The sequence below is a fragment of the Marmota monax genome, unplaced genomic scaffold (genome assembly GCF_021218885.2).
Source record: "Marmota monax isolate L192 unplaced genomic scaffold, Marmota_monax_Labrador192_F-V1.1 WCK01_AAM20220418_F8-fsc00003, whole genome shotgun sequence".
In the NCBI taxonomy this organism is placed as follows: domain Eukaryota; kingdom Metazoa; phylum Chordata; class Mammalia; order Rodentia; family Sciuridae; genus Marmota; species Marmota monax.
Window position 1 is genome coordinate 25,956,614 of NW_026694084.1, and position 24,937 is coordinate 25,981,550.

The 24,937-nt window shown below is 39.0% G+C and overlaps 1 protein-coding gene across 6 annotated transcripts in view; it reads left to right on the forward strand.

Annotated features, from left to right (window-relative positions):
- Positions 1–24,937, forward strand: part of Col14a1 (collagen type XIV alpha 1 chain) — a 247,379-nt gene that overhangs the window by 132,435 nt on the left and 90,007 nt on the right. For 5 of the 6 annotated variants that reach the window (XM_058585704.1, XM_058585705.1, XM_046464979.2 and 2 more), the window contains exons 18-24: positions 1,337–1,396; positions 2,899–3,050; positions 8,407–8,536; positions 11,759–11,881; positions 14,097–14,246; positions 16,822–16,938; positions 24,428–24,574. In XM_058585704.1, coding sequence (XP_058441687.1) covers positions 1,337–1,396; positions 2,899–3,050; positions 8,407–8,536; positions 11,759–11,881; positions 14,097–14,246; positions 16,822–16,938; positions 24,428–24,574 — 879 coding nt within the window. The remainder of the gene's footprint in view (positions 1–1,336; positions 1,397–2,898; positions 3,051–8,406; positions 8,537–11,758; positions 11,882–14,096; positions 14,247–16,821; positions 16,939–24,427; positions 24,575–24,937) is intronic. The other variant, XM_046464980.2, reaches the window with a different exon arrangement.

Genomic DNA, 24,937 nt, shown 5'->3' on the forward strand with positions numbered 1-24,937 from the left:
TGGGGCAAGTGGGACTTCAGCAGCACCCACCATCCACACTGACACTCCCTTCACCACACCAGGCTCCCTCTCTATCTGCCTTGTCCCTGGCTATGGAGTCTTCAATTATTCTCTGTCCTTCAGAGTTCGCCATATATCCCTACCTTCCATGAAACAGTCATGTGAAAAATCTTAACATTCTGAATCCTTACACTGTGAGGAAGTGATCATATCTGTCTTATTCATTATTGTATTCTCCACACTTAGCACAATTGTTGGTTTGTTTTCACTGGATGATAAATATTCATTGGATTGATGGATGCACGAATGGATGAGTGGGTGGAAGAAAGGATGGAATAATTTTTGAATGAATAAATTGGCAAATAAATAAACCTATGGCTAACAGGTCCAAGAGTTTCTGGAATTTTCCAAGTTGATCATGGTTCCAAGAATTTTGTACAAAAAAATTTACTCATTGATTGATTTATTCCTTCATTTTTTAAAAAAAATGTGAGCTATTAACTGCGTATTAAACTGTCTTAGATTGGGTTTCCTGGAATCAGATTTTGAGACAGAAAATTGCATCCAAGAGGTTTATTGAAGAGTGCAGTTAGGAGACACTTATGTAAGAAACCGAAAAGTGTGAGATGGGGAATAGGGAGAAACTGAAACTGAGCCTTCAGCTCATCCTGTTAAAAGCTCTAGGGCTAGAACCACCCTTCTGAATTGCCCCAAATTGTGGCAAAGGAGCTGGGCTTTTACATCTCCACATCACCCATCATTGGAGTTGCACTGTTCCTTGGTGGGGCAATTCCTAGAGCTATTGAGACTTGGCAGCCAGTATTCCAGCACCTGGAGAATAGATGTGTTCACCAGCACATGAATGTAAACACCTCTGCTGCTCCATTCCATGTGCACCCAGGGAGGGTACTGGAAAGAGACCATGCACGTCTTGCCAGAGCACATTGCCCTCCTTGGTGGTCTTGCTTGGCAGCCCTTTCACAACTTGGTCTAGCAACTCGGTTTAATTTCCTTTAATTATCACGGTTATGCCACTATTTCAAAATAATTGGGAGGTTTCATAATTTTGTGGATGTAATTCAGATGTTTATATGAAGTCTGGTATCTGTGATGTGAAACCAGCCTCTTTGGGCTTTGGTTTCCTTATTCATGGAACAGATATGCCTGCCTTACTTGTGACTCACTTTTCTTGTCTTCCAACCGTAGTCAAGTTTGTTGGAGGAAGAAAGTAAGATAATGGAGGTGAAATTTTCTTTAAAAGTTATTAAGTGATTTATGCAAATGTATAGAGGTATTGTCATTATAAAATTTTAAAATAATGAATTTTTTTTTTTAGTTGATAGTTTTTGGACAGAACCAGCCACAACCATAGTACCTACCAGCCCTATAACTTCAGGTAAGAACACACAGGAGACCATTTTTCCAATACAGAAGTCATATTTTATTTAATATTATAATTAGGGAAGAGATGCTGCCCTCTTCCATGTCTACCAAACCGGTTCACATTTCCTGCCACTCAAACTCTCAAAATCTTCTTTACCATGGTACTCCAGCCTTCTATTACTCCAGCCTCCCTGTTAAATCTCTCTGCCTTTTTCATCTCTGTCTTTGATTCCCATTCACCTTCCAGAGCATGTTAACATAATAACATCGCTGGGGGTCTTTGCCCCCTCTTTATCTCAGAGATATCTCCTACTGCTCTGTTGAGAATTATTATGTCATGGGTTTTGTGCATTTTTGTGGGTAAATAAGATTTGGCTAGTCCACCAGCTATTTCCTCTCCCCTCCACTGCAATACACCTCCCAACTAGCTATCAGAGGTGACTAAGTAACATATACACTCACTTCGGTGGTTTACAGTTACCCATTCATTCATTCATTTCCTCTTCAATTAATCTTTACTGAGCCCTCCTTTGTGCCCTAACATCTCTTTATTGTAACATCCAAGATCTTTCCTGATAGTTCCTGCTTCCCTTCCTGTCCTCAACTGTATTTCCTACTCTTTCTCCATTTTCTCCTGACATTTCGGAACTCCTTGCCTTGAATTGAGGAGTTCCCTCCCATTCCCACTGCCTGGTATCCTGCCAGGTAAATGTCCATCTTTTATCTCTTCTGCGACATTCTTCCTACTTTTGTCAAGGTTATGTCCTGTATATCTCAAAAGACCTAACGAAGTCAGACACACTGAAGGAATGCAATGAATGTTTTCAGAACGAGTGAATAAATGCATGAAGAGGAAGATGTAGTGGAGATGCGCAGGGGAAAAGGCAGTCAGGGCAGAAGGGAGAAAGGAGAAAAAAAATTGAACAAATGAAGGAGCAGGCACCTCCAGAGATGAGGACACAGGTGAAGGAGTTTGGACAAGTGTCAGAGAGAAAAGATAAAATCTGTGGGCTGAATGGATAAAGGCACTCTGGATGGAAGAGTTGTTCTTGAATGACAAGTGTCAAAACCAAAATGGGGGACAGGTAGATGGGATGTGTGTTGGATGCTGATTGCACAGGAAGGGTGATGAGATCTGGTGCAGCAGGACCACTTCTCCAACACAGTGGTAGTGTGACCTGCTTATGTCTATGCTCCCCTTTGGGTTCATGGGTTGATTTTTCAGTCCAGGATATTTTCCCAGGATATCCTGAATAGTGTGTATGCAAGGCTGATAATCTAGAGCAGTCCATGACCTCATCTTGTAAACATCTCTTAAACCCATGCTCTCCTAAACCTGTAGTTACCTTGACTTCCCATTAACCACTAGAGTGCAGCTGTTCTTGCTTCATGTGGCTCTGCATCATAGATCTATCTTCAGTGATGCTCCTTGCCACTCCACAAGTAGTCTCCATGGCTCATTTTGGAATATGCAGGGGTTGAAAGTTCTTTAATCCTCAGTTGTGTTTATTTCAGCTTTCCAGACAGGAATCAGAAACCTGGTTGTAGATGATGAAACCACTTCTAGTCTGCGGGTAACATGGGACATTTCTGACAGCAATGTGGAGCAGTTTAGGGTGACCTACCTGACAGCACAAGGGGACCCTGCGGAAGAAGTGGTAGGAACGGTCTGTATAAATACAGCTAAATAGAAACTCCACAGACTTTCCTAACAGAACTAATGTCTCCAGAGACTAATGAAAGCTTTACTGCTCATTGCATGGTGACTCTACCAACTCCAGAAGCTAATGTTCTTGATAAACTCAAACTTCACTGCTGATTTCTTGATTAGCTTTCTAACTCCAATTTTTTTCCACACATGTGTTTCAAGCTATAAAACCTTTAAATCTTGTTTCTAACATTGCTTCTGCTGCCTTGATGACTTGGAACACCAAAATTGGGTCATAAAAGGTCTATCACATACTTATATCTGTAGATATATAGGTGGATAAAGTTTAAGATAGGTATTTAACATTTTTTTTTTGCACTTGGCAATCAGATAAAAAGCTTTTCAAGCAAAACACACATGAAAGGTCTTTTTTATGTAGTTGAAATGTTTCTAACAAAATTCCATCCATTAACAAATAGTTATTTTTTAAAAAATTTTACTGATATCAATTCATTTCAAGATTTATAGTAATTTCTTATATATCTTAATCATGGGTGTCTCCCCTCATGGATTTAGATTTTTATATGTCGTGTTTTCTTTAAGTTGATCTATCTTTATTTCTTTTTTCTATACGGCAAACCTGCCACCCTCTTAATCATGGCCTCCACATGTTCTCTTAATATACCATATTTAACTTTGTTTTGTAGATGTGGGTCTAGGAACCAGATAACTCCAGTGTTCAGCCAGAAGAAATTTGTCTTTTTCATCATGCAATATGATTTAGCGAGCCTCATTAATTGAAGTTTTGGTCTTGTGCTGCATTAGTTTTGACACTCTAAGAAAGAAATTTTTAAAATTCATCACTGCTCAAGAATAGGGTTATTCTTTCTTTCCCTTCCTGACTTAAAAAGTCTTGGGTGGAAAATCAGTTTTATTTATGTGTATACATAAACTATTACTTGAGTTCAAATTTTTTTCAGGAGAGTATTGTATTTCTAATGGAAAGAGGAAAGCTTATAGGGCCCAATGAAGGTCTCAACAAGAACCCTATCCCTGTGAACAGCCAGAAGATCCATGAATTGGTCTGGGGATACTTATGGAAAGTTAATGATCTCAAACAAAATCCACTCTTACCATACATTTCAAATGATTCATGACTGGCAAATTTTTTAAAAAATGTACTTAAGTATGGCAATTAATGTAATAATTTGCAGTTTTATTTTTCCTAACATTGTCTTCCTATTATGGCTCAGTTCCTAAAAGTGAGATCCATAGAAACTTTCCAGACTATGGGTTTTTCATTTTTTTTGTGAATTTTTCTCACTCTTTCCAAGAAACACATTAGCTTCTTGGTGAATTATTCCTGTTAATTAGGAAACAGTAACAATTTAATCTCACACATGCACTTGTGAGCTACACAAACCAAGGTGAAATAATAATAATATTTACTTTGGGCTGTTTCTAGATAATTTTCCCTTTGCTAGTTTCTTTCCTTTAGCACTGTTTATTTTTGAAACACTTGGACACCTACACGAAGGGGGAAAATGATCAAAGTCTTAGTCTGCCCCAGTTAAACAAACCTTTAATAAAAATGAAAAATATTGATATATTTGGTGGTGATTATTTACTATGCAGAAGTATTTGTTTTTGTATTTTGCTTTTGCTGTATTAAAAAATGTACTGTAGTATTCATTAAATATCAAACTCTTTTGGTGCATCTTAATTAAACTAGATTTGTGCACACAGCTTACAAGCACTTTCTTAATTTATATAGGGACTCACCTGAGGATAGATTGAGAACTTGTTTCCTTGTTAGTGCTATACAAATGGATTAGTGTTATTATTAGAAATAGAAAGTGGGTGCATCTAAGTTTGGATTATGAAGCTAAGGTAGGACCATCAGATGTGGACCTATGCCAAAGAACATTGATCTTACAATCACACAGACCAAATGATACCTTAAAATAAGGATGCATACAGAGAAAGACAGATGATAAAAACATTATAAAAGCAAAAGGAAATGTGTCCAGAGAAGAGGTATGATTCCTAATATGTTTCCAAAATTTCCTTAACTATAAACACTGATTGTATTTGTATAAGGAAAGAATAAGAGAGCGTTGGAAACTAGTACAGGTATACAGCATTGCAAACCAAAGAAAACAGGGTAATTAAATTTATAAGTTAAGGTATGTGAATTAATTATATAGATTCTAGGTATAATCAAATCTACCAGACACTTTCAAGAAAAAAAATTAAACACTTAGAAATAAAACTGCCTGCCAATATTTCATAAAGATTAACTTTCAACTCTTTTTTGAAATTAGAAAAAGTGGCAACGACATTGTCTCCATTGTGTTAGAGCAGGGAGATCTCTTATTTATTTATTAAAAACCAGACTTTCTAGAGCCTGGGTTTCAAAAGCATTAACCATGGCACACCTATAATCCCAGTGGCTCTGGAGGCTGAGACAGAAGGATTGCATGTTCAAAGTCAGACTCAGCACAAAGCAAGGCACTTAGCAACTCAGTGAGACCCTGTCTCTAACTAAAAATGCAAAATAGGGCTGGGGGTGTGGCTCAGTGGTTGAGTGCCCCTGGGTTCAAGCCCCAGTAACTCCCCCCGAAAAAAAGCATTAACCGTGGCCTGAATTTTCAGTTGTAAGGAATTTTCTAGAGTAGGACTACTCAAAATGGACCTTGGTCTCCTACATGATAAGTTCAGATTTAACATTAAGCTTTTAAAAATGTGGATAGCCATTTGACATTGCTGCAACCATCCAAGAACAAGATGATGATCACTTTTCTAGCAAACTGGTATTATTGTATTTTATGCAGATATTGGTCTACAGTGGATTGGAGTTAAATCAAAATACAACCATTAACTCTTAGTCTTTAATCACAGAGAGTTTGAGAACCACTGTCTAAAAACAGATGGGACTGTTATAAAATGAGACTCCAGTGAGATGCAGAGGATCCTTTTTCTACTCCAGGCAAAAATTTGCTGTTTGTGGCCCAGTCCGCTATGAAGAAATTTGGGTCATAATGGAGCCAGATAAAGTTGCATTTCTGCAAAAATTAAAAACATGAAGTTTACTGGCTAAATTTTCATTCTATTTAACCATGAGCATCCTGTATAGATTAGTTTTATAAATACAACCACCGTCTGCTTTTGCCTATATATTTGTGCACACAGCTTACAAGCACTTTCTTAATTTATATAGAAACCCAATTAAGGATAGATTGAGAACTTGTTTCCTCAAATGTTAGTGCTATACAAATGGATTAGTAGTATTATTAGAAATAGAAAGTGGGGTGCATCTAAGTTTAGATTATGAAGCTAAGGTAGGACCATCAGATGTGGACCTATGCCAAAGAACATTGGTCTTACAGTCACACAGAGCACAATAATACTTGAGGAAACACACACACACGCGCACACACACACACATTTGTTTGTTTGTTTGTCTTACTATGCTTTACCTAAACAAGCAGAGGCTAAGCAGGAAGAACTTTGCATACTCCAGAAATTTCCATTTCACTGTTCCAAATAAGTATCATGAGTGTAAAAAGTTTAAAGCAATACATTTGTGTGAGATAGGGGCCAATGTTAAAATAAGGTGTGGACTCTATTCTCACATTTATGTTCCTTTACTGAGCTGGGTGGGCCTCAGTTTTACCATATGCAAATGTGTGAAATGACAAGGTGGTGATAAAGATTAAGCCTATAACTGTATTCAAATTCTTGAATAGCACCCAGCACATATACTTGCTAAATAAGTGAGAGCTATTGTTCTAATTCACAACAACAACTTGCTGGCAAGCAAAATGAATTCTTCAAAATAATCACACCACTTTTCAATATACCACAGGCTGAACTTGATTGGTTGCAAGGTCATGTGCTTTTCAATATGAAAGATGACCTTATTTAAGGAACATCCACATGGGTGGTTTGCTAGAAAGACAGCTTGGAATGAAAACCCTGGCTCTGCTCTCTGAAAGAGTAATATTTAAGAGAAATACCCCAAAGGAAGCTACACTGTCAGAGTAATATAAGTCAGGGCACCCACTGTCACAGTTCTTCCTTAAAAGTCCTTAATGACAGGGTCGTCTGACTTTAGAATAAAGCAGAGCCCCTCTTTTTCATTGCTCCTTCCCAGGACCCTGTGTACACACATCAATGCAACTCTGTACCTTTCAATGCTCCTTCCTATGAGGAACAGAATCTTATTAATCTAATATAAAATCATCTAATTCAGACTTCCTTTTTCATATTAAAAAACATTGCTTTTTAGAGCTTTGCAATATCTTAGCAACAGCTGCTTCTGGGTTCAACTGGAGGCTTTCTAAGGCTTAATCCATGATTTATAGGTTTCTTCCTTCATCCAGGAGTAGACAGCACCGCCCTTTGCCTGCTGGCATTTCACCCAGCCCTTGAATGGAAAAGTCTCTAGCTGTTCTGGTCTTGTGACTCCCTTCAACCCATTTGGGTTAGTTCTTACATCCTAGTGTTTTTTCCAGGCCCGATTTTGTTCCTTAAATGGTCCAGAGATGTGCCAGCATCTAACTACTGGAGCACAGGCTGCAAATTTTGTGCTTTCAGCATTGAGCATATGGGGCTTTTCTGGTCCACACTATGCTCTTAGGGATGTGAGGTTTGCACTACTGCACACTATGGTGTGTGGCACTCATGCTTGAGCAGTTAACCCTGGTGCTGCGTTTCTTTTTTTTTTTGGCATCTGCTTAGAGACAGAAGGATCATGATTGCAGATTGAGGAAGACATCTCCTTTTGGAAATAAAAAAAATCGCAGCACTTTTTAGTGTAGCTGGTAAATATGTTTCAACTTGGAAAACTTGGCTCCCGTGCATGGCTCTGTTGCTCTTGGCTAGCATCCATTCTTTCTAATTGAAAGAATAAAAATGCTGGGGTCAGGTTATCTCTGAGGGAGGAAAGCAGGGGAGGCTGAGTTTGCAAGAGGACACTTAAGTTGAACCCAACTGATAAGCAGCAGTATGAGTTATAAAATGAACACTCCTAATCCATAAACACCTGCTAGGCAAACAGACCATTATTCTGTCTTGTGAGGACTTCACAAGTGCTGAGAAGATGTTGAGAGAAGAATACTCCTTAAAGTTTAAGAGCTTCAAACCTGAGCCTTCTGTATCAGTGGGTGTCGACTAAGGGTTACTGCAGAGGGGAATTTCAGAGAAATGCTCTTGCGTGCATGCCCCTTCTTTTCTCACCATGCCCTGAGCATGTCCCCTGCTCTGATGGTCTCTGAGTGTCTACAGTCTCTGATGATTTCTAAATGTCTCCATTAGTAGGTCAGTGGGAAGAGGGATCTTACTAGGACGATGGTCCCTACTTTTCTGTTCAGGTTATGGTGCCTGGGAGCCAGAACAATCTCCTTCTGAAGCCTCTCCTTCCAGATACTGAGTACAAAGTCACAGTGACTCCTATCTACACTGATGGCGAAGGTGTCAGCGTCTCTGCCCCTGGAAGAACCTGTAAGTGACGCTTTCTCCTTTTGAATATGAACTGACTCATAAACTGGAAATGTCTTTTTCCCAGTAATGTGTCCTGAAAGATACAGCATAGTGACATGAAAAGAGCAAAAGTGATTTGGAAACAGAAAATCTGTGTTTGAATCTTGTCTTCACACGCAAGCTGTCTGGCATTGGGCAAGTTGCTCAACAGCTCTGGGCTTAAGTTTTCTTTTCTATGAAAACTAAGACTTGAAAAGCAAATAATCTCTGTCCTCCAGCATCTGATTCATCACAGGCCTGTGGATTCATCAAAATACTCTCATTCCCCACTAGACTCAGGATAAATCCACTGCCGCAGTCTGGCTGGGCACAAATGCCGCAGTCTGGCTGGGCACACAATCACGAGCCACCACACAGCTTGTAGATTCAAACAGCAACTCTTCTTTCCCGAACTCACACCAGCCGTCTACAATCACGTTCTGGGGAAATCCACATTCTCTTCCCAAATCCACGTTCTCTGCTCAAATCCACCTCCACTGGGCTTCTATCTCCCAAAATATACTGTCTAAATCCCGTGAGAACTCAAGGGGAACTCAGGCAGCAGGATACGCCCTATTCCCAGCAGGAATAATCTTAAACCTTAAACCTGGAACCTAAACTGGGAACGCCCTAAACACGATTATCTTAAAACCGGGAACACCCTAATCTGCCTTGGTCCTTGAGCAAGGTCATTCAATGTCACTGCAACATGGGGTATGCTGGCAAGGAAATTGTCATACCTACTTGGCTAATGGCTCCCAGCAATCCACCATCCTTCCAGTGGCTCTGCACAACTGTATGACCTGGACCCTGCTGATCTCTTTGATCTCACCTCCTAACTAGTCCTAGCTCTAGCCTGCTTTCTGCTGGGCATGGGACTCTATGACTGTTCCTCCTTAGGCTATGGCTAGTCAATCCCCTCCTGTGGAACATTTTCCCAGATATTGGCATGTTTGCTTTTTCTTTTCACTGTGGTCTTAGTTCAATATCAAACCTGCCCCAGCATTTTTTGAACATCTCATGCAAACTAGTTTCCACTCTGTAACATTGTCCTGTTTTTTGTTTGCCTTTTGTTTTTGATCATGTGATGGCACGATTTACTGCCTTGTGTTCCCTTTTTTGCTCATGGATTTATTCACTGCCCATCTCCCATCTCTGCAAGGCAGGCGTCACAAGAGCCTTGGAGCGCATCTATGCCCTTCACCTTTGCATGCGAAGCTCCCACAGCAGAGTGTGGCACAGAGGAGACATCGTGAAATGTTTATTTAAGATGACTTGGCCATAAAAATCAAATGAGGAATGGGTGTGAAAACACTTAGTTAAAGTACTCCAAAGTCTCAGGGGTCTTCATCACTGTAATGGATATCTAATTTTGCATAAAGACTAATGTAGGGTATGATGGTTTCAAACAGTTACCATTTTATTATTGTGTGGATTAGGAAATTAGGCAGCTCCACTTGGTATCAATTAACATCACCCAGTGGTATTCACTTGGTGGCTGCTTTGGTCTAGAGGGTCCATGACAATTTACTAATCTAGCATCTTAGTGGAAACAGCTAGACTCAGTTCTCTCTCTCCTCTCTCTACTAGTGTCAGAGCCTCTCCATGTGGTTCTTTCAACAAAGTAGCCATATATCCTCATGGCGACTGGGGTCTATGAAAACAAGATATCCAAGAGGCAGGAAGTGGAGACTGCTGGACTAGTTCAGGGCTCTGAATTAGTGTTACTTGTGCTGCAGTGTATTGGTCAAGGTAGTCACAGATCCCTCCCAGAACTAAACAGAGAGTTGTGGCTTCCACGTCTCAATGGAAAGACGATCAAAAAAAAAATCTATGACCATCTTTAGTCCATCATAAATACTAAGTAGTTAAGTGAGATCATGTGCAGAAGAGTGTCAGAGACTGAATTCTATGCCCAGGGCAGCTGAATGTGGATTTTTTTCTCATCTGAGTCTCTGCAAGTCATTAAAACTCTTCTGCCTAGAGTCCTCTGCTGAGCAAATAGCTATTAGCTCCTCCTCCAATGGCATTGACATCTGTCATCCCTGTGTCTGAGCTATTGTGCCTCCACCCAGACTCCATCCAAGCTGGCATATTTTTGTAAAGATCGCCTAGAGTATTGTGATCTTCCTTCCATATTTATTTCCCCTGTGGGGTCATGCAGAAGGAGAGATGGCCATGGGAAGAGCAGAGCAGTAATGGAGCTTCCAGCTTGGCCCTCCACTTTTGCCAGTGCCAGTATCTGGATTCGGTCTCCTCCACTGGATGATTGACTGCATTGTCTGCACTGGATACAGTGTCCCCACTCTGTGGATAGTGGATATCCATCCTCTACACAGGATATATTGTATGTGTCAAGAGGCTCGACAGTGGCATCTGGATTTGACCTATACAAGGGATTTTTACTATTTTTTTTATTTTGCTGCTAAGTAAATGTTTGGAACCCACATACTTAAACAACAATGAAGAAAAATCAATCAATATTTACCCCACACAAGTAAAAGACTAAAATAGACAATTACTGTAGAAAACATGACTTGAATCTCATTACAAAAGTGCCATTCTATGCAGCAATCTCTTGATAGTAAAATTATTTCAAAGTGTGAGTAAATGGTCAACATATTTGAAGAGTAATTAGTACAACAACTATGTTCTATCAACAATGAAATAGTGATACTGTCAAGATGCATCACAGTTAGCAGAGCTCCTCCATGTGACTTTAATGTTTTTATAAAAATTGATAAAACAATAATACAGAATTTTAAAAATATATAGACAATATGAAGCTGAAAATAAAGAAATCCTTAGACTCTTGCCTCCAAGAATAATCATTATTCGTTTTGTGTGAGCAGCATCCTCAGTATCACTTTGATCACGTGGAGCAGAGGGTGGTGTAGGTAGTAAATTTTAATAACACTATCCAACTTGATGTTACTTCACATTAACTGAGGAAAAGGGAACCAGCATGATATTGAATGGATTTCTGAATTCCAGACAGAACCCTTTCTTCACAAGAGGAATTTTCCATATATTTAATATTTAAAGCAACCACAGATTCGAAGGCTTCCCACTGTGTGTTTTGGTGCACTTCACCCTATGTCTTTAACCCTGTGGGACATTATCTTAGCTTTTGTTGACAACGGTGTAGGTCCTCAAGAAGGGAACTACACTGAATCTCTGTTTCTCCCTTTCTTCCCTGCTCAGTGCCCTCCTCTGGTCCCCAGAACTTAAGGGTCTCAGAGGAATGGTATAACCAGTTGCGCATCACGTGGGATCCTCCATCTGCCCCTGTAAAAGGCTATAGGATCCTCTACAAACCTGTCAGTGGTAAGTAATGCTCTGTCCCATGAGCAGGGATCTAAAATATATTTTAAGACAATTTTTTTTGTTCTGTTTCGGTAACTGTTTGATTTCTATTTTAAAGAAATAGGAAGAGCCTCTTATTTTTCAGAAAAAAAGGTGTTTTTAGTATGGGCAGTGTTCAGACCGATATCATCAGAAGGGCAGAGCATGACCTATGCTGCTGGCACAGCAATGACGTACACCTGACCTACTCATGCCCTAGATAAGGAACCAGCCTAGGAAACCTTCATTTTCTAGGAATAGAAAACTTTATGGCTTTATGGATATGGAAGTTCTAAATATTTGAAATCTCTAATTTTGATTTTTTTTTATTCTGTCTCTTTGATGAGTTGAAAAAAATATCATTGATCAACTTCTCATTCTGGAAACTTGGGAGATAAAACTCACCGAAGCAGAAACATGCTTTTACAGCAGCCCCTTAGTTCAGTGCCCAAGGAGACCCTGCTCCTCTGCCTTCTGCATCATTATATCTTAAAGGCAGGAGAAAGATGTAAATAGGGGGTGACTGTGCCCTTGGCCCGTATGCCTGTGAAGAGGAGACCATGTGGACTGCACCTCAGAGTATCATCTCCCTACGTTTAGCATGCTCATGGATGTTTAAGCTGGAAACTGAAAGCCTACTATAAACGTTTTTGCAATTTTCTAGACCTGGCTTTCAGAACTCTGGTTGGTCAACAGAGTTTCTACAATTATTCTTAATTTGGCAGGAAATTTTTAAAAACATTTTTTGAGCCATTACAAAATGCTTTCTGCCTTCGAAAACTCCATTAGTCTAGATCTAATAATGAGATGAACCTGAGATGTTGCTCTTGTCCCTGTATCAATTTTTGCTTCTTCTGTTATGTCCAATTAATTATCCAGGAGCCGTTGTCATGGTGCCCATACAAATAAAATGGTCTCACCTCCAGTTTCCCCAGACAAGCACCTTTGTGAACCATGACAAATAAAATAGAAAGGATAGAGCACGGATGCACTGGCCTGCTGCATATTGAGTCTTTGGAACCCATTATCTATATATTTGTCTGCTTTTTGTTTTGTCTCTTTGCTTTAGGACTGAAGGTTATGTTAATTTGCAAGATATCTTTGCCCAAGTTCTTTTGATCATTTTACAAATATTTATCAATTTTTCTGAGTACTAATAGCTTTGGTTTTGAGTGGTGGTTCCCAAAATTGATGCAATATGCCCCCAATGGGGACATTTTGAATCATCACAACTTGGGGGCATGGGGATTTGCTACTGGCATGTAGAAAGTACTGCTAAACACTCTACCACTCACAGTGGTAATAAAGAAGCATCCAGTCCAAGTGTCAATAGTGCTGAGGTTGAGAAACCCTGTCCAGGCCCAGTGGGAGAATTGTATGTGGCCATTTACCCTGCATATATGGAGCAAGGGAAAATAGCTACTGATTGAACACATACAAACAAATACATGAATATATTGTTGGAAAGGGGCTTCTGGAGGAACATGATGAATATTTCAGGAACTTTCTCTAACTCAAAGCTCTTAAAGAATGGGCACATATGGAAAGATGCCGCACACAATAAATTTGTGTAAAACTTAGCAAAGAATGCTTTTAATGTGAAATCAAAGACACCAGCCAGAAACTGAGTTGAGACAGAGTTGAAGTTATAAAGGCCTGCAGCCAGCTGATCAAGGGCCTTGGGATAAAAGCTTCATCTGTCCAATATTAAAAATCCTACAAGGGGTTGATAAAACTGTAGCATCTACTTTCACAGCTAGTCTCCCACATGGCAAGGTCTGGTCTGGTATGCAGGACAAAATCTGCTGTTTCGTCCACTTGGGTGCTTGCTGAGGATGGAGCTGGGAAAATTGATAATGTTTTCTTCAATTGAGCAAGTACCTCAAATGTCTGTTCCAACAGAGTGGCTCCTAATAGGGTGGAAGATGGATTGTGAGGTGGGATAACTTGTTTGAGTAAGCACAAAGGGAAAAACCGTAATGGGAAAGGGACAGGTGCCTAAAAATAATCTCCAGGCTGGTAGTCAGATACGGGTGTTAGAGCTGGATGTTCTAGGTTCAGAATCTCAGCCCTGCTCTCTGCTTGCTGGACAATCCTGGGCAACTGAAAAGCAGCTGACTGAGTCCAATTTGCTCTAAGAATTCTTGCATTTTTGCACATTCTGTCATAGCTGAAAGATATACTCCTTCTCCTTCAGTTCCCGGCCCAACCCTGGAGACTTTTGTGGGTGCTGACATTAACACCATTCTTATCACCAACCTCCTCAGTGGAATGGACTACAACGTGAAGATATTCGCCTCCCAGGCCGCAGGCTTCAGCGACGCGCTGACAGGCCTGGTGAAAACACGTAAGACTGATGTCTGTCCCCTTGCCCCAGCTCCATGTGGGGCTCTGCTGCTGGTAACCCAAGCCCTGCTTCAGCTGGCAGTTGCTTTCTCTTTTCCCTGGGTGTCGTCCTTTCTGGATGGTGTTTCCTGTAAAGAGAGGTGTGCTCTTTCCTCAGGGGAGTTCCCAGGCCTGCTTGGCAGGCGGGATGTCAGCACCTGGCTTTCAAACTGGCTCCACCATCGCGGATAGGATTTCCTTCTGGAAAGTCTTCGCTGGCATTTCTCAAAATAAGTGAAATTTTCCAAACAGCAAGTAACCAGGCATGGCCAATGCCAGTCAGAGTTGGGCCAGGGGAAATTTGTCTTTTTTTCAAAACCATTCTCCTTCCAGCCTCTGCCCCCCACCCATACACCATCTATTAAAAGTATATGACACTCCACTCTAAGAACTTCTTTCTCTTTTATGGGGTTTTATGCTGTCTGCGCACTGTCTGGGACTTCTTGTTGGCACACAGCACAACAGACACCCATGGAATATGCAGTATTTTCCAAATTCCAGCATGTACATTCCATATTCCTCAAGTGTGTTATACCTCCACACCATCTGTGGAATAGATTTCTTTACATCAACTTACAGTTTTTGACCTAAATACTTTTTAAAATCCATATATTTACTCTAAACAGATTATCACTCTAAACAGATATTATTTTAAATAGCACATTGAAAGTAATACAGAAATGATCATCATAAAAACGGTTGAACTGTGATAATATAACCCTGAGTTCTATTAAACAGTACATGCATATTCTTGAGAATGGGTGGTCATGGTAGCATCAAAAGAATAACCCTTCGGTGTGCTGCTTGTTAGCTATGGCCTTGGGCAATTACCTACCTTCTCTGAGTCTAAGCTCTCTTAACTCTACAAGGAAGATAGACAATATCGGACAACAATGAGCCTCTACTAAACTAGACCCCAGCCATCCTGGATTTCATAGAGGATTTTCTTTCATTAAAGGGGGCTTCCTTAATTCTCCTTTGTGGAATATCTTGAGGTCTTAAAGGCTAGATGCTGAACAAGTTCAATCTCAGTCAGTCTCTGTATTAGACCAAGCTTTGGTCTGTGGTTCTGACCTTGAACTTGGCTGCTGAAGTGACACTATTCCGGACCCTGACATAAACCTCGATGTATTTCCTTGTTGCTCTATGCCAGCACCCAGTATCCCTCCTTCAGCTCATGTCAGATCTGCTGTGCATCTTCCCATTTCTCTCTCCTCTCTCCTTCTCTTGTTTGACTTTCCTCTTTGGATTACACTTCTTCAGTCTCTGATATTTTTCTTCCTGGCCTCTCTCCCTATCCTTTCTTCTCTCATTCTGTCCTCCTTTCTCTGCCTCTGTCTCTTTTCTTTTCTTTCCCCACTCTCTCAATAAACACTGAACATTCCAAACAATTTGTAAAAAACTGAGAATGTTAAAGTTTCATATATTCTTATCATTAATGTAAAAAAATAGGCTTATTATTTATTATCTTTCTCCTTAACAACAGCAACAACAAACCTCACATAATGGCACATAAGTAAATTTAATGTTTTTTTTTTAATTTAGTATAGAAACCATTATTAATTTCCTTTTGTTGTACATGAGAGAAGTAGTTTAATTTGGTTTAGAAAAAACTTCCCTCTCTGCTGTAAGAGTAAGAAACAATCTACAGATAGAAATTATGTTTTATTTTATGAGTTACCTAAAAGATGGAGAAGTCAGAGAAAATTATATGGAAGGAAACAGTCTAAGACCATTAGGAAAGTAGATAGTATTAAAATTTTCTGTTTTTTTTTTTTTTGCTTGTTTTTCTGTTTGAATCTGAATGATAAACCCCAGATGCCTACTCTTATCCTAGAGAAAAGTATATTTATATTGCTTGTCAAAATAATCACTTTTGCATATTAGTGTTCTAAGATTAATACAGATCTATGTGTTTTTAAGCTATTTGCACTATAAATTCTTTCATTTTAAAAATTTCAAAAATGTGTTCTTTCTCCTTCATTCACATTTTGTTTTGCTTTTATTTTTGATTGGCAAATAATCACTACCCATGTTTATGGGGTGCAATGCAATGTTTCAATACTAGCATGCATGGTAAAGATCAAATCAGGGTAATTAGCATATCCATAACTTTAAATTTCATTTTTTTGTGGTGATAACGTTCAAAATCCTCTCATAACTATTTTGAAATATGCAATGCATTTTTATTAACTCTGGCCACCCTTCCTACTGTGCACATACTAGATTTATTCCTCCAATCTAACTGTAACTTAGTCCCTGTGGACCAAGCTCTGTCCATTGCTCTCATCTCTCCAGTCTCTGCTACCCATCCTTCTCCTCTCTGCTTCTATAAGATCAACTTTGTCAGATTCCACATATGAGTGAGATCACAATGAAATACTATTCAGCTTTTAACAATGATAAAATCCTGGGACTGGATTTCCCACCTCAGTGTGGAGCTTGGCATAAGAATTTTACTACAAATATCTTCAGACTTGGGGACATTTGTGGCAACATCTTCAGTGTGACGCATTTATCTTTCTATTTCATCATAGTGTTCTTGGGTGTGACCAATCTCCAAGTCAGCCAGATTGAAATGACCAGCTTGTGTGCTCGATGGGAGGTGCATCGTCACGCCACGGCCTACAGGATAGTTCTAGAACCCCTCCAGGGTGAGTACAGCCCATCACACATGCTGTCCTTGAGTCCTTGTGAACTTGGTTCCATGCAGATCACTGTGAGCAGCACACAAGTTACGTGAGACAATAGCCCTCTTGAAGAACAATTGTGTGATGGTTAGCCATGCAGTATGTTGAGCCAGACTGACCAGCACATTGTCATGTGTCCTCCCCCAACCTCCATTTTTCTCAGCTCTCCGTAGGTGCAAGGCCAGTGCCGATCTGTGTCAATCGGTGTCAAATACACACATTTGATCAACACACTCTCTCTCTGAAGGTGCAGTGTGTCCATGTTGCCACAAACTAGTTCTTCAGCACCGCAGTTCTGAAGGATAACAGTGATATGGAACTTAACCCAAAAGTTGAAACACTAGAAACCTTTCTTCCCCATCCTTAGAAATACTGAAAAGAGCCAAGTGCAGTGGTGCATGCCTGTAATCCCAGCTGCTCAGGAGGCTGAGGCAGGAGGGTCTTGAGTTAAAAGCCAGCCCCGGCAATGGTGAGGCACGAAGCAATTCAGTGAGACCCTGTCCCTAAATAAAATACAAAATAGGGCTGGGGATGTGGCTCAGTGGTTAAATGCTAGCCCCTGCCAAAAATATAAATACTGACAAGAGCAACAAAAGTCTGATTCCCCAAAACTGAATAGCAAGGGCTGTTAATCCTCTTTTCGTGGTATTAGCATGGATGGCATTCAAAAATGAAATAAAATGATAACAATTACTTTAATTTGATTTGTAAAAACATTAGAAATGTCTTGTTATTTTGTGGGGGATTATAGGAGACATTAGAGAATCCCAAAGGGAAAAAAAAATATGTTCCACACTTGATAGCAAAGTTGTTAAAAAGCTAGCCTGTTCTTTCTAGACAAATGACATTGGTTTCCCCCTTGTAAAAAAAACAGAAGGAGTCAATTTGTTCAGGTCCAGATAAGACTAGGTTTACTAGCCCATATCTCTCACTATAATGACATTCAAAAATCCACAATTCGCACTTTTGAGCCAATCCATAAAGGGAAAAACAGTTTAGGAGAGCCCTGAGACCATTTCAAAATATAAAATACAAGCTGAAGCAGGAAGAACATTCTAGAAGAATTTCCTGCCAGTCTCAGCCCAGATATTGTCTCAATAGCTTTGTTGTGCCACCACTTCCTTGATTCCATGTGTCTAAGCCTGACTCTGGCTCCACATATGGGAGTGGTTTAATATGGAATAAACAGTGAGGAAAGAAAGGAGAAGACAAGAATTTTGTGATAATGTTAAGTCTGATTTATGGGATGCTTAGCCAAAAGTAGATGAAAGATATGAAACTATTTGAGTAACAACTACAAAAATCATGAATCATATTTTATTTATCTTTATATGTCACTTTCAATATGGAAGGGTAGCGTTTATTAGGCTTTTAAAAAATACTAAGCAGGGCTGGGGATGTGGCTCAAGTGGTAGTGCGCTCACCTGGCATGCGTGCGGCCCAGGTTCGATCCTCAACACCACATACAAACAAAGATGTTGTGTCCGCCGAAAAAATAAATATTAAAATTCTCTCTCTCTCTCTTTAAAAAAAATACTAAGCATAATAATCACAGTCCCAAACTATCCTTTAATAATTTTCTTATTTTACATAATTTAAGAAGTTGGAATGGAGGAAACATAACGCCTATAGATATTCATTGTCTTTCATCAAAATTTTAACTGTATAGATTAATTGAGAAATATACGTATTGAAACTAGCTCTGTAAATGGAATTGGTAAGATCTGTACATATTTTTTATTCAGTGATTTTAATGTGGCATATTTGCAAGCAGCATTGTGATTCTTTATCAGAGCACATGAATAATGTGTGTGATACTGTTGATCGGGTAATCCAAGACCGCAATAATTTATTTCTAGAGCCAAGATCTTTGCTGGCCAAAAGCTGAGTTTGTATATGTACTGTTTTAATCTCCCATTTAAGTCAGCTTCTGCACCCTCAATATCATGTTCAGGCTGCCAGAGAACTTTCAGCTGAGCCTCTATAGTCTCAATTAAACAAGAGTGTGCAAAAGTCCTGTTCAGTTTACTTCTCTGCAACATTTATAGCTGAGAGATTTATGAGCAAAATTAGCCTGTGCCTCATTCTCCCAGTTGTCTAACTAAATATTGTTTATCAGCAACAGATTCTAATCGACAGCTTCAAAGAGGAACGTTGGTGGGGGTGTGAACACGGGGGTGGCAGTAGGAAACATGTAAATATGTTAATGTATATGATTTAGATCAAGGAATAGTCTTTCTGCTTGGGAGTGGGGCAGAATTAGGCTGAGCTTCTTTACATGACAGAGAAATGTGATGACCATTCTGATTCACTATCTCTGGAGGACTTGTGGCGAGATGTCCCTTCTTCTAAGGGCATGAGAGTCCCACGGCCCAGGAGTTAACAGCTCTGGGATGCCTTGCATTGACTCCATGTGCTGCCTCTGTAGAGATCTCTACTCTTCTACCCCAGCCAAAGGAGATACCAGGGGTAAATGGGACCCGATTCCTTCACGTGTTGAAGAAAAGCTTTTGCCCCAGGTTGACCTATTTCTGAATGTCTCAGACAGCTTTCTTCAACTTAATGGATAAATTTTTCCCATGGCCCGATCATGTGCAATTTTTTTCTGACATGAAGTCAGTATAGACAGGTCTCTGCTATGACCACAACTGCTGCTCAGCTCTTTTCTCTGGGCTTCCATTTGTCTAAAAGTGACTTGATTTGAAGTCATTAACTGAGGCAATTACCTGTACATTGCTTTTGTGAATAAAGTTTCCAGGCTGTATCATTCACATTTGTTAATTTTATTTATGGAAACCTAGATAAAAGGAACTTAAACCAAAAGTTCAAATTATTGGTTTCTATGTTGAGAGAACTGGAAGTATCCAACGCATGTCTATATCTAGGCATTCAGAGTCACCAAGAAGAAGTCTTTCTTAAATTTTTTAATTTGTTCTTTTTAGATATACATGAGAGTAGAGTGTATTTTGACATATTATACATGGAGTATAACTTATTTGAATTAGGATCCCATTCTTGTGGTTGAACATGAGGTAAAGTCTTGCTCCATCCTCTGCTCTGTTCTGCTCTCCTCTGCCTTCATTCTCAGCCAGGCTTTGTGTGGGCCCCAGTAAGATCCAGAATGGCATCTTCTCAAATTCTCTTTCTCAATATTTCCAACAGAAGTTCAGGAACTGAGTCATATTGGCCTGGTGTGGGTCACATGCCCCAAATCTGTCATTGAGTTCACAGGCATGAAATAAACTGACTTGGTTGGTCCTGGTTGCTTTCCACCCTGTATCTGGTGGTGGTAGCAAAGAGGGGTGGAGTGGAATTTAGTCCTCTCCAACTCATACAGACCAAGAGTGGGCAGGAATAGATCCAAAGAAAGGAAGATTAAATGCAAGACAGGCAGAAACCATAGATGTCCTCTACTTATGTAAATATTAAAGCTTTTTTAGGGCCAAGAGGAAAAAGAAAAGATTACCAGAAAGACTAGGTCCTCCTAGGAGGGACTGGAATACAAGCTGCCAATCATCTACTTGCCAAATTCAATTTTAGACTTTTGGGCAATTCTAGGACAGAACAAAGTGAAAGGCCTTTAATTGGATTTGTTAACTCAGAACCCCATGAGAAACCCTATTAATTTGGTGGGTTCTCTGGGGCTCTGTCCCTCTCTCCATCTGTTTTTGAGTTGACTTGGAAACTAGGGTTGGATATAGCATTTCCCTTTAAGTTTAGGTATTATATGCCACGAAGGCTCAAATATTGTGTTCCCTACCTAATCCCCACAACTTGGTGAACTTCTTTGTAGTTTGTTCCGAAAAGAGTTCAGAAGATATTCTACTGGTATTCTTTTTTTTTTTTTGTGGTGCTGGGGGTTAAACCCAGGGCCTTGTGCATGCTAGGCAAGCACTCTATCAAATGAGCTATATCCCCCACCCTATGTATTTCCTTTTAAAGTATTGAAATGTCAATTTTGTAATAGCATCCACTAACAAGGATAGAGAGTTCATAAATGGAGAACCTGTCTTTCCAAGACCAGATCCCCCACCCCCACCAAAAAAAATCATGTGGAACAAAACCATTCTCAATACTTTTTTGAAACAGTGACATTATGATTTGGGAACTTTTGGAAGTTTTTGAAATTGTTGAAATGGTGACATTATGATTTGGGAACTTCTGAAAGTTTCTGAAATGGTGACATTATGATTCGGAAACTGTATTTGAGGGACTTGGGGAGTGGCAGTATACATATCATCAAGTTCCAACGTACATTCTGAATATCCTTCATGGTTCTCAGAAACTATTCTTGTTACATTTTGGGGAGTCGAGTTGGTGGCATCAGTATCAAAAGGATGATCATTCAGAGAAAGTATTTATCCCTGCTTCCTAGAAATGAATAGACAAATATAGACAGATTTTTCAATGTTCAAAAAAATTGACTTAATGTTTTTGGCATAAGGGGTTGAAGAAATTAGTCATCATTTGATCAGTTTAGGTTTTATTTTCCTTTAAAGAAAAGCCACTGGACTTGAATTGCACATGCCAAAAGCAACATGGATACAGCTCTGTTCACGGAACCCCTCTTTGTTAGTATTGGGAATCAAACTGATATTATTCGCCATTGATTTTATAATGTCTGTTCCAGTTTTCCAGTGGCTTAATGGGTTTATTATTTTTAGCAGTAAAGCCCGTTAATGTTCTATTTTCAAAGGTCTTTCAAGTATCTATAAGAAATAGGAAATGGCAGAAAAGCACATTTCTAGAATTTATTCCCTGGAGAATTCTTAGAAAACTTTTGTGGACATAGATTAATATAATCCAGTGTATGCAATGTTTGTATCATGAGTGGCTCACAGAGGCCTCCAGAAAGCTCCAAAAGGTGCTTAAGGATAAGAAAGAAAGAGTTATTGTGGGTTTCCAAGCCTGGGAACCACAGGCTGAACTTGGACTTCAGCAAAGCAGAGCACTGGATTTTCTAAATTTTACTTACTATCAAATTTCCTTCACAGTAATAATATAATCTCATAAACACCTTAACAGTTTTTATTTAATCGTTTATGTAATATTCAAAAAATGATCAGGGCAGACAATATTTCATTATAAACAAATTAATAAATGTTGCATTATAAAATTTTCTGAAAATCTTTAATATTCATAACATATAAGAATACATTTTGAATATCTTTTATGAAATGGATTTAATGTAATCAGATTTTTAAAGGTCAGGATTTTTCCATAGACAGAATTTAAAATGACATATATCATGTTTATTCTGATATATACATATTGAAGTACACATGTGTTTTGTTCCAACATCTGTACATTAAAATATAGGTGGAAGTTTATCTACTATTATACTTTCTGAACAAAAATTATTTGACATTTTCACATTTTGCACTTAAAGCAGCTAGTCTGTGTTTAGATTTTCTATTTTTTTAAATAAATTCTTTTGTAAATAACATTTTTGAGGAGTGGATGTTTCTTTTTAACCATTAAATATGTGTAATGTGTTTAGTCAATGTGGTTTTGACGGTATTTTTAAATTCTTGGAAATAAAGCTTTATAAGGCATCAATTAAACATTATGTATCAAAAGAGCATTCTAGAATTGGGTGTGGTGGCACACACCTATAATCCCAGGGATTTAGGAGGTGTGAGGCAGGAGGATCCCAAGTTTGAGGGCAGCTTGAGCAATTTAGTGAGGCCCCAAGCAACTTAGTAAAAACCTGTCTTAACATAAAAAAAAAAAATTAAAAAGCTTGGGATATTATTCAGTACTAAAGCACTTCTGAGTTAAATCCCCAGTTTAAAAAAATTTGTTTTTGAGGGAAACTTGAGTAATTGCTCTTTCATGGTAGCAGTGATTCTTCTTGTCAGCTAGTTATCTATTATGGTCAAATATAAACACTCTATGCCTAGAAGAAACTGTATGTGAAACTTTACAGTAATTGGAACCACCAGAGTAAACCATGTCCAAATGAGTGATAAAACACTGAGTCATGAGGCCTCACCACCTGATCTCCAGCTGTTGTATTTGCACATTTAACATGCACTCAGAGGCTCTCACAAGGGTTTCACTGTGAAAAAATGATCCATTTAATTTGAATTATTTTATGATACTTTAGTGGAAATGAAAACAACACCCTCTGACACTGGATTTTAGAGTACTGAATACAGATCTCATTTCTACTGAGTTATGGACTGGACAAATGACTAACTTTTCTGGCCTCCAATTTCTTATCTTTGGATTGGGGATAATTATAAATATTGTAAGGATCAAATGAGTTAATACAAATAAAATTCTTAGAATATTGCTTAGCACATGATAAGCACTCATTAAATGTTGCCTATGTTTATCTTTGTGGTTGCTCTTATCATTAATACCAATACCTGGCTTGATGGGCCCTCAAGGAATGAACGTAACAATCCTACTTCCTTGGGCTCAGGACTTGGGCCAACACTAATTCTTCCAGGACAGGCATAGCAATTTTACTGTAGGTGTGGGAAAGAAGAAAGGTGCTAATGGTTAATTGGGCCTCAGAGTTCTTTGTGCCTCATGGTGGAGAAGGCAGTAGAAGGTGCCATGAGGTGAAGTTGGCTGTGGCTGGACTCCTTGGTAGAATCAAAAGGACCTGGTAACCAGCAGGTGGGAGGCAGCTCTACAGTATGTTTGGCCTTAAGCCACTTAAGTAACATGTCCTGTTTCCTCAACTATAGTTTTAAAAGAATAGAAAAGATTTTCAGAGTGCATACAAGGAGTTTGGAGAGGCCCCTCAGAGTTCTACTTTGTGATGGAAAGAAATCATGGATGTTCATTAAAAATCAAGACTAAGAGAAAGGAAACTGGCAGTCTAGGGACTCCTTGGTTTTCCACTTTCTGCTTCCAGATCTTGCTAATATTTTAGGCAGCTTTGGATAAGGCTTTTGAGAGCCTGGAAGCCCACCATCCTAGAACTTTATATTTCTAACCCCATTTCCCATATCTTGGCTAAATTTATTATTGCCTAGAAGGACATCCTATTGAATGAAAATAAGTTATAAGGAGTTAAAAGTATGTGTCCTTTGATGTCATTTTATGATCAATTACTGTTCTGAAGAATCATGTTGAAAAAAAGGGGGTTCAGATTTTCAACAAATGAATATACTCATATCTACCCCCCCTGCAGCAGATCAATTAAATCATATGCAATGTATTCATATAATTATGTATATTAATAGTTCTTCATTCACCAGAGGGCTGACTTCAGGGATCTTTTAAGTTTTATATTTGTACATATAAAATGTGATTTTTGATGGAAAAAATAATGTATATATAAAATCTTTAGAAAAATATTTAATACTTCACACAAGTGTAATTCATGCTGCATATATTTGATATCGTGCATATTAAGCATTATAGAAGCAAATCATCTACTCATGGCTTTCTAAAAGAATTTCTATGTGTATATTTTGCTTTGTTTTTATTATAGATACACAAAAGCAAGAATCTACCGTAGGAGGGGGCACAAACAGGCATTGCTTCTATGGACTCCAGCCTGATTCAGAATATAAAATCAGTGTTTACACCAAGCTCCAGGAGATGGAGGGACCAAGTGTGAGCATAGTGGAAAAAACACGTAAGTCTGGTGGCCTCTTTTCTGATTCCCCTCACTATGAACCAACATTATTCTAGCATTCTGTTTGGACCTAAAACTTTGCTCCATTTAGAAAAAATATAAGCTGTCGCTGCCCAGGAATATATGTAATCCAAGTTTTGCTCCTCTTTTCTAACTCCAGAATTCTTTGCCTATGGCCCACTGATGTCATCAGTATTTTTTTTTCTTCCATTCTCCATATATGTGTCCACAAGGGACTGTAAAGCCACTTGATGGCAAAGGCCTTGAAACAATGACTTACATTGTGATCCTGACCCATTTGTGGTGTGTCAAGTGGGAAATGAAGTTTTAAGGACTGGGTCCTGACATTAAAACAATGCCATG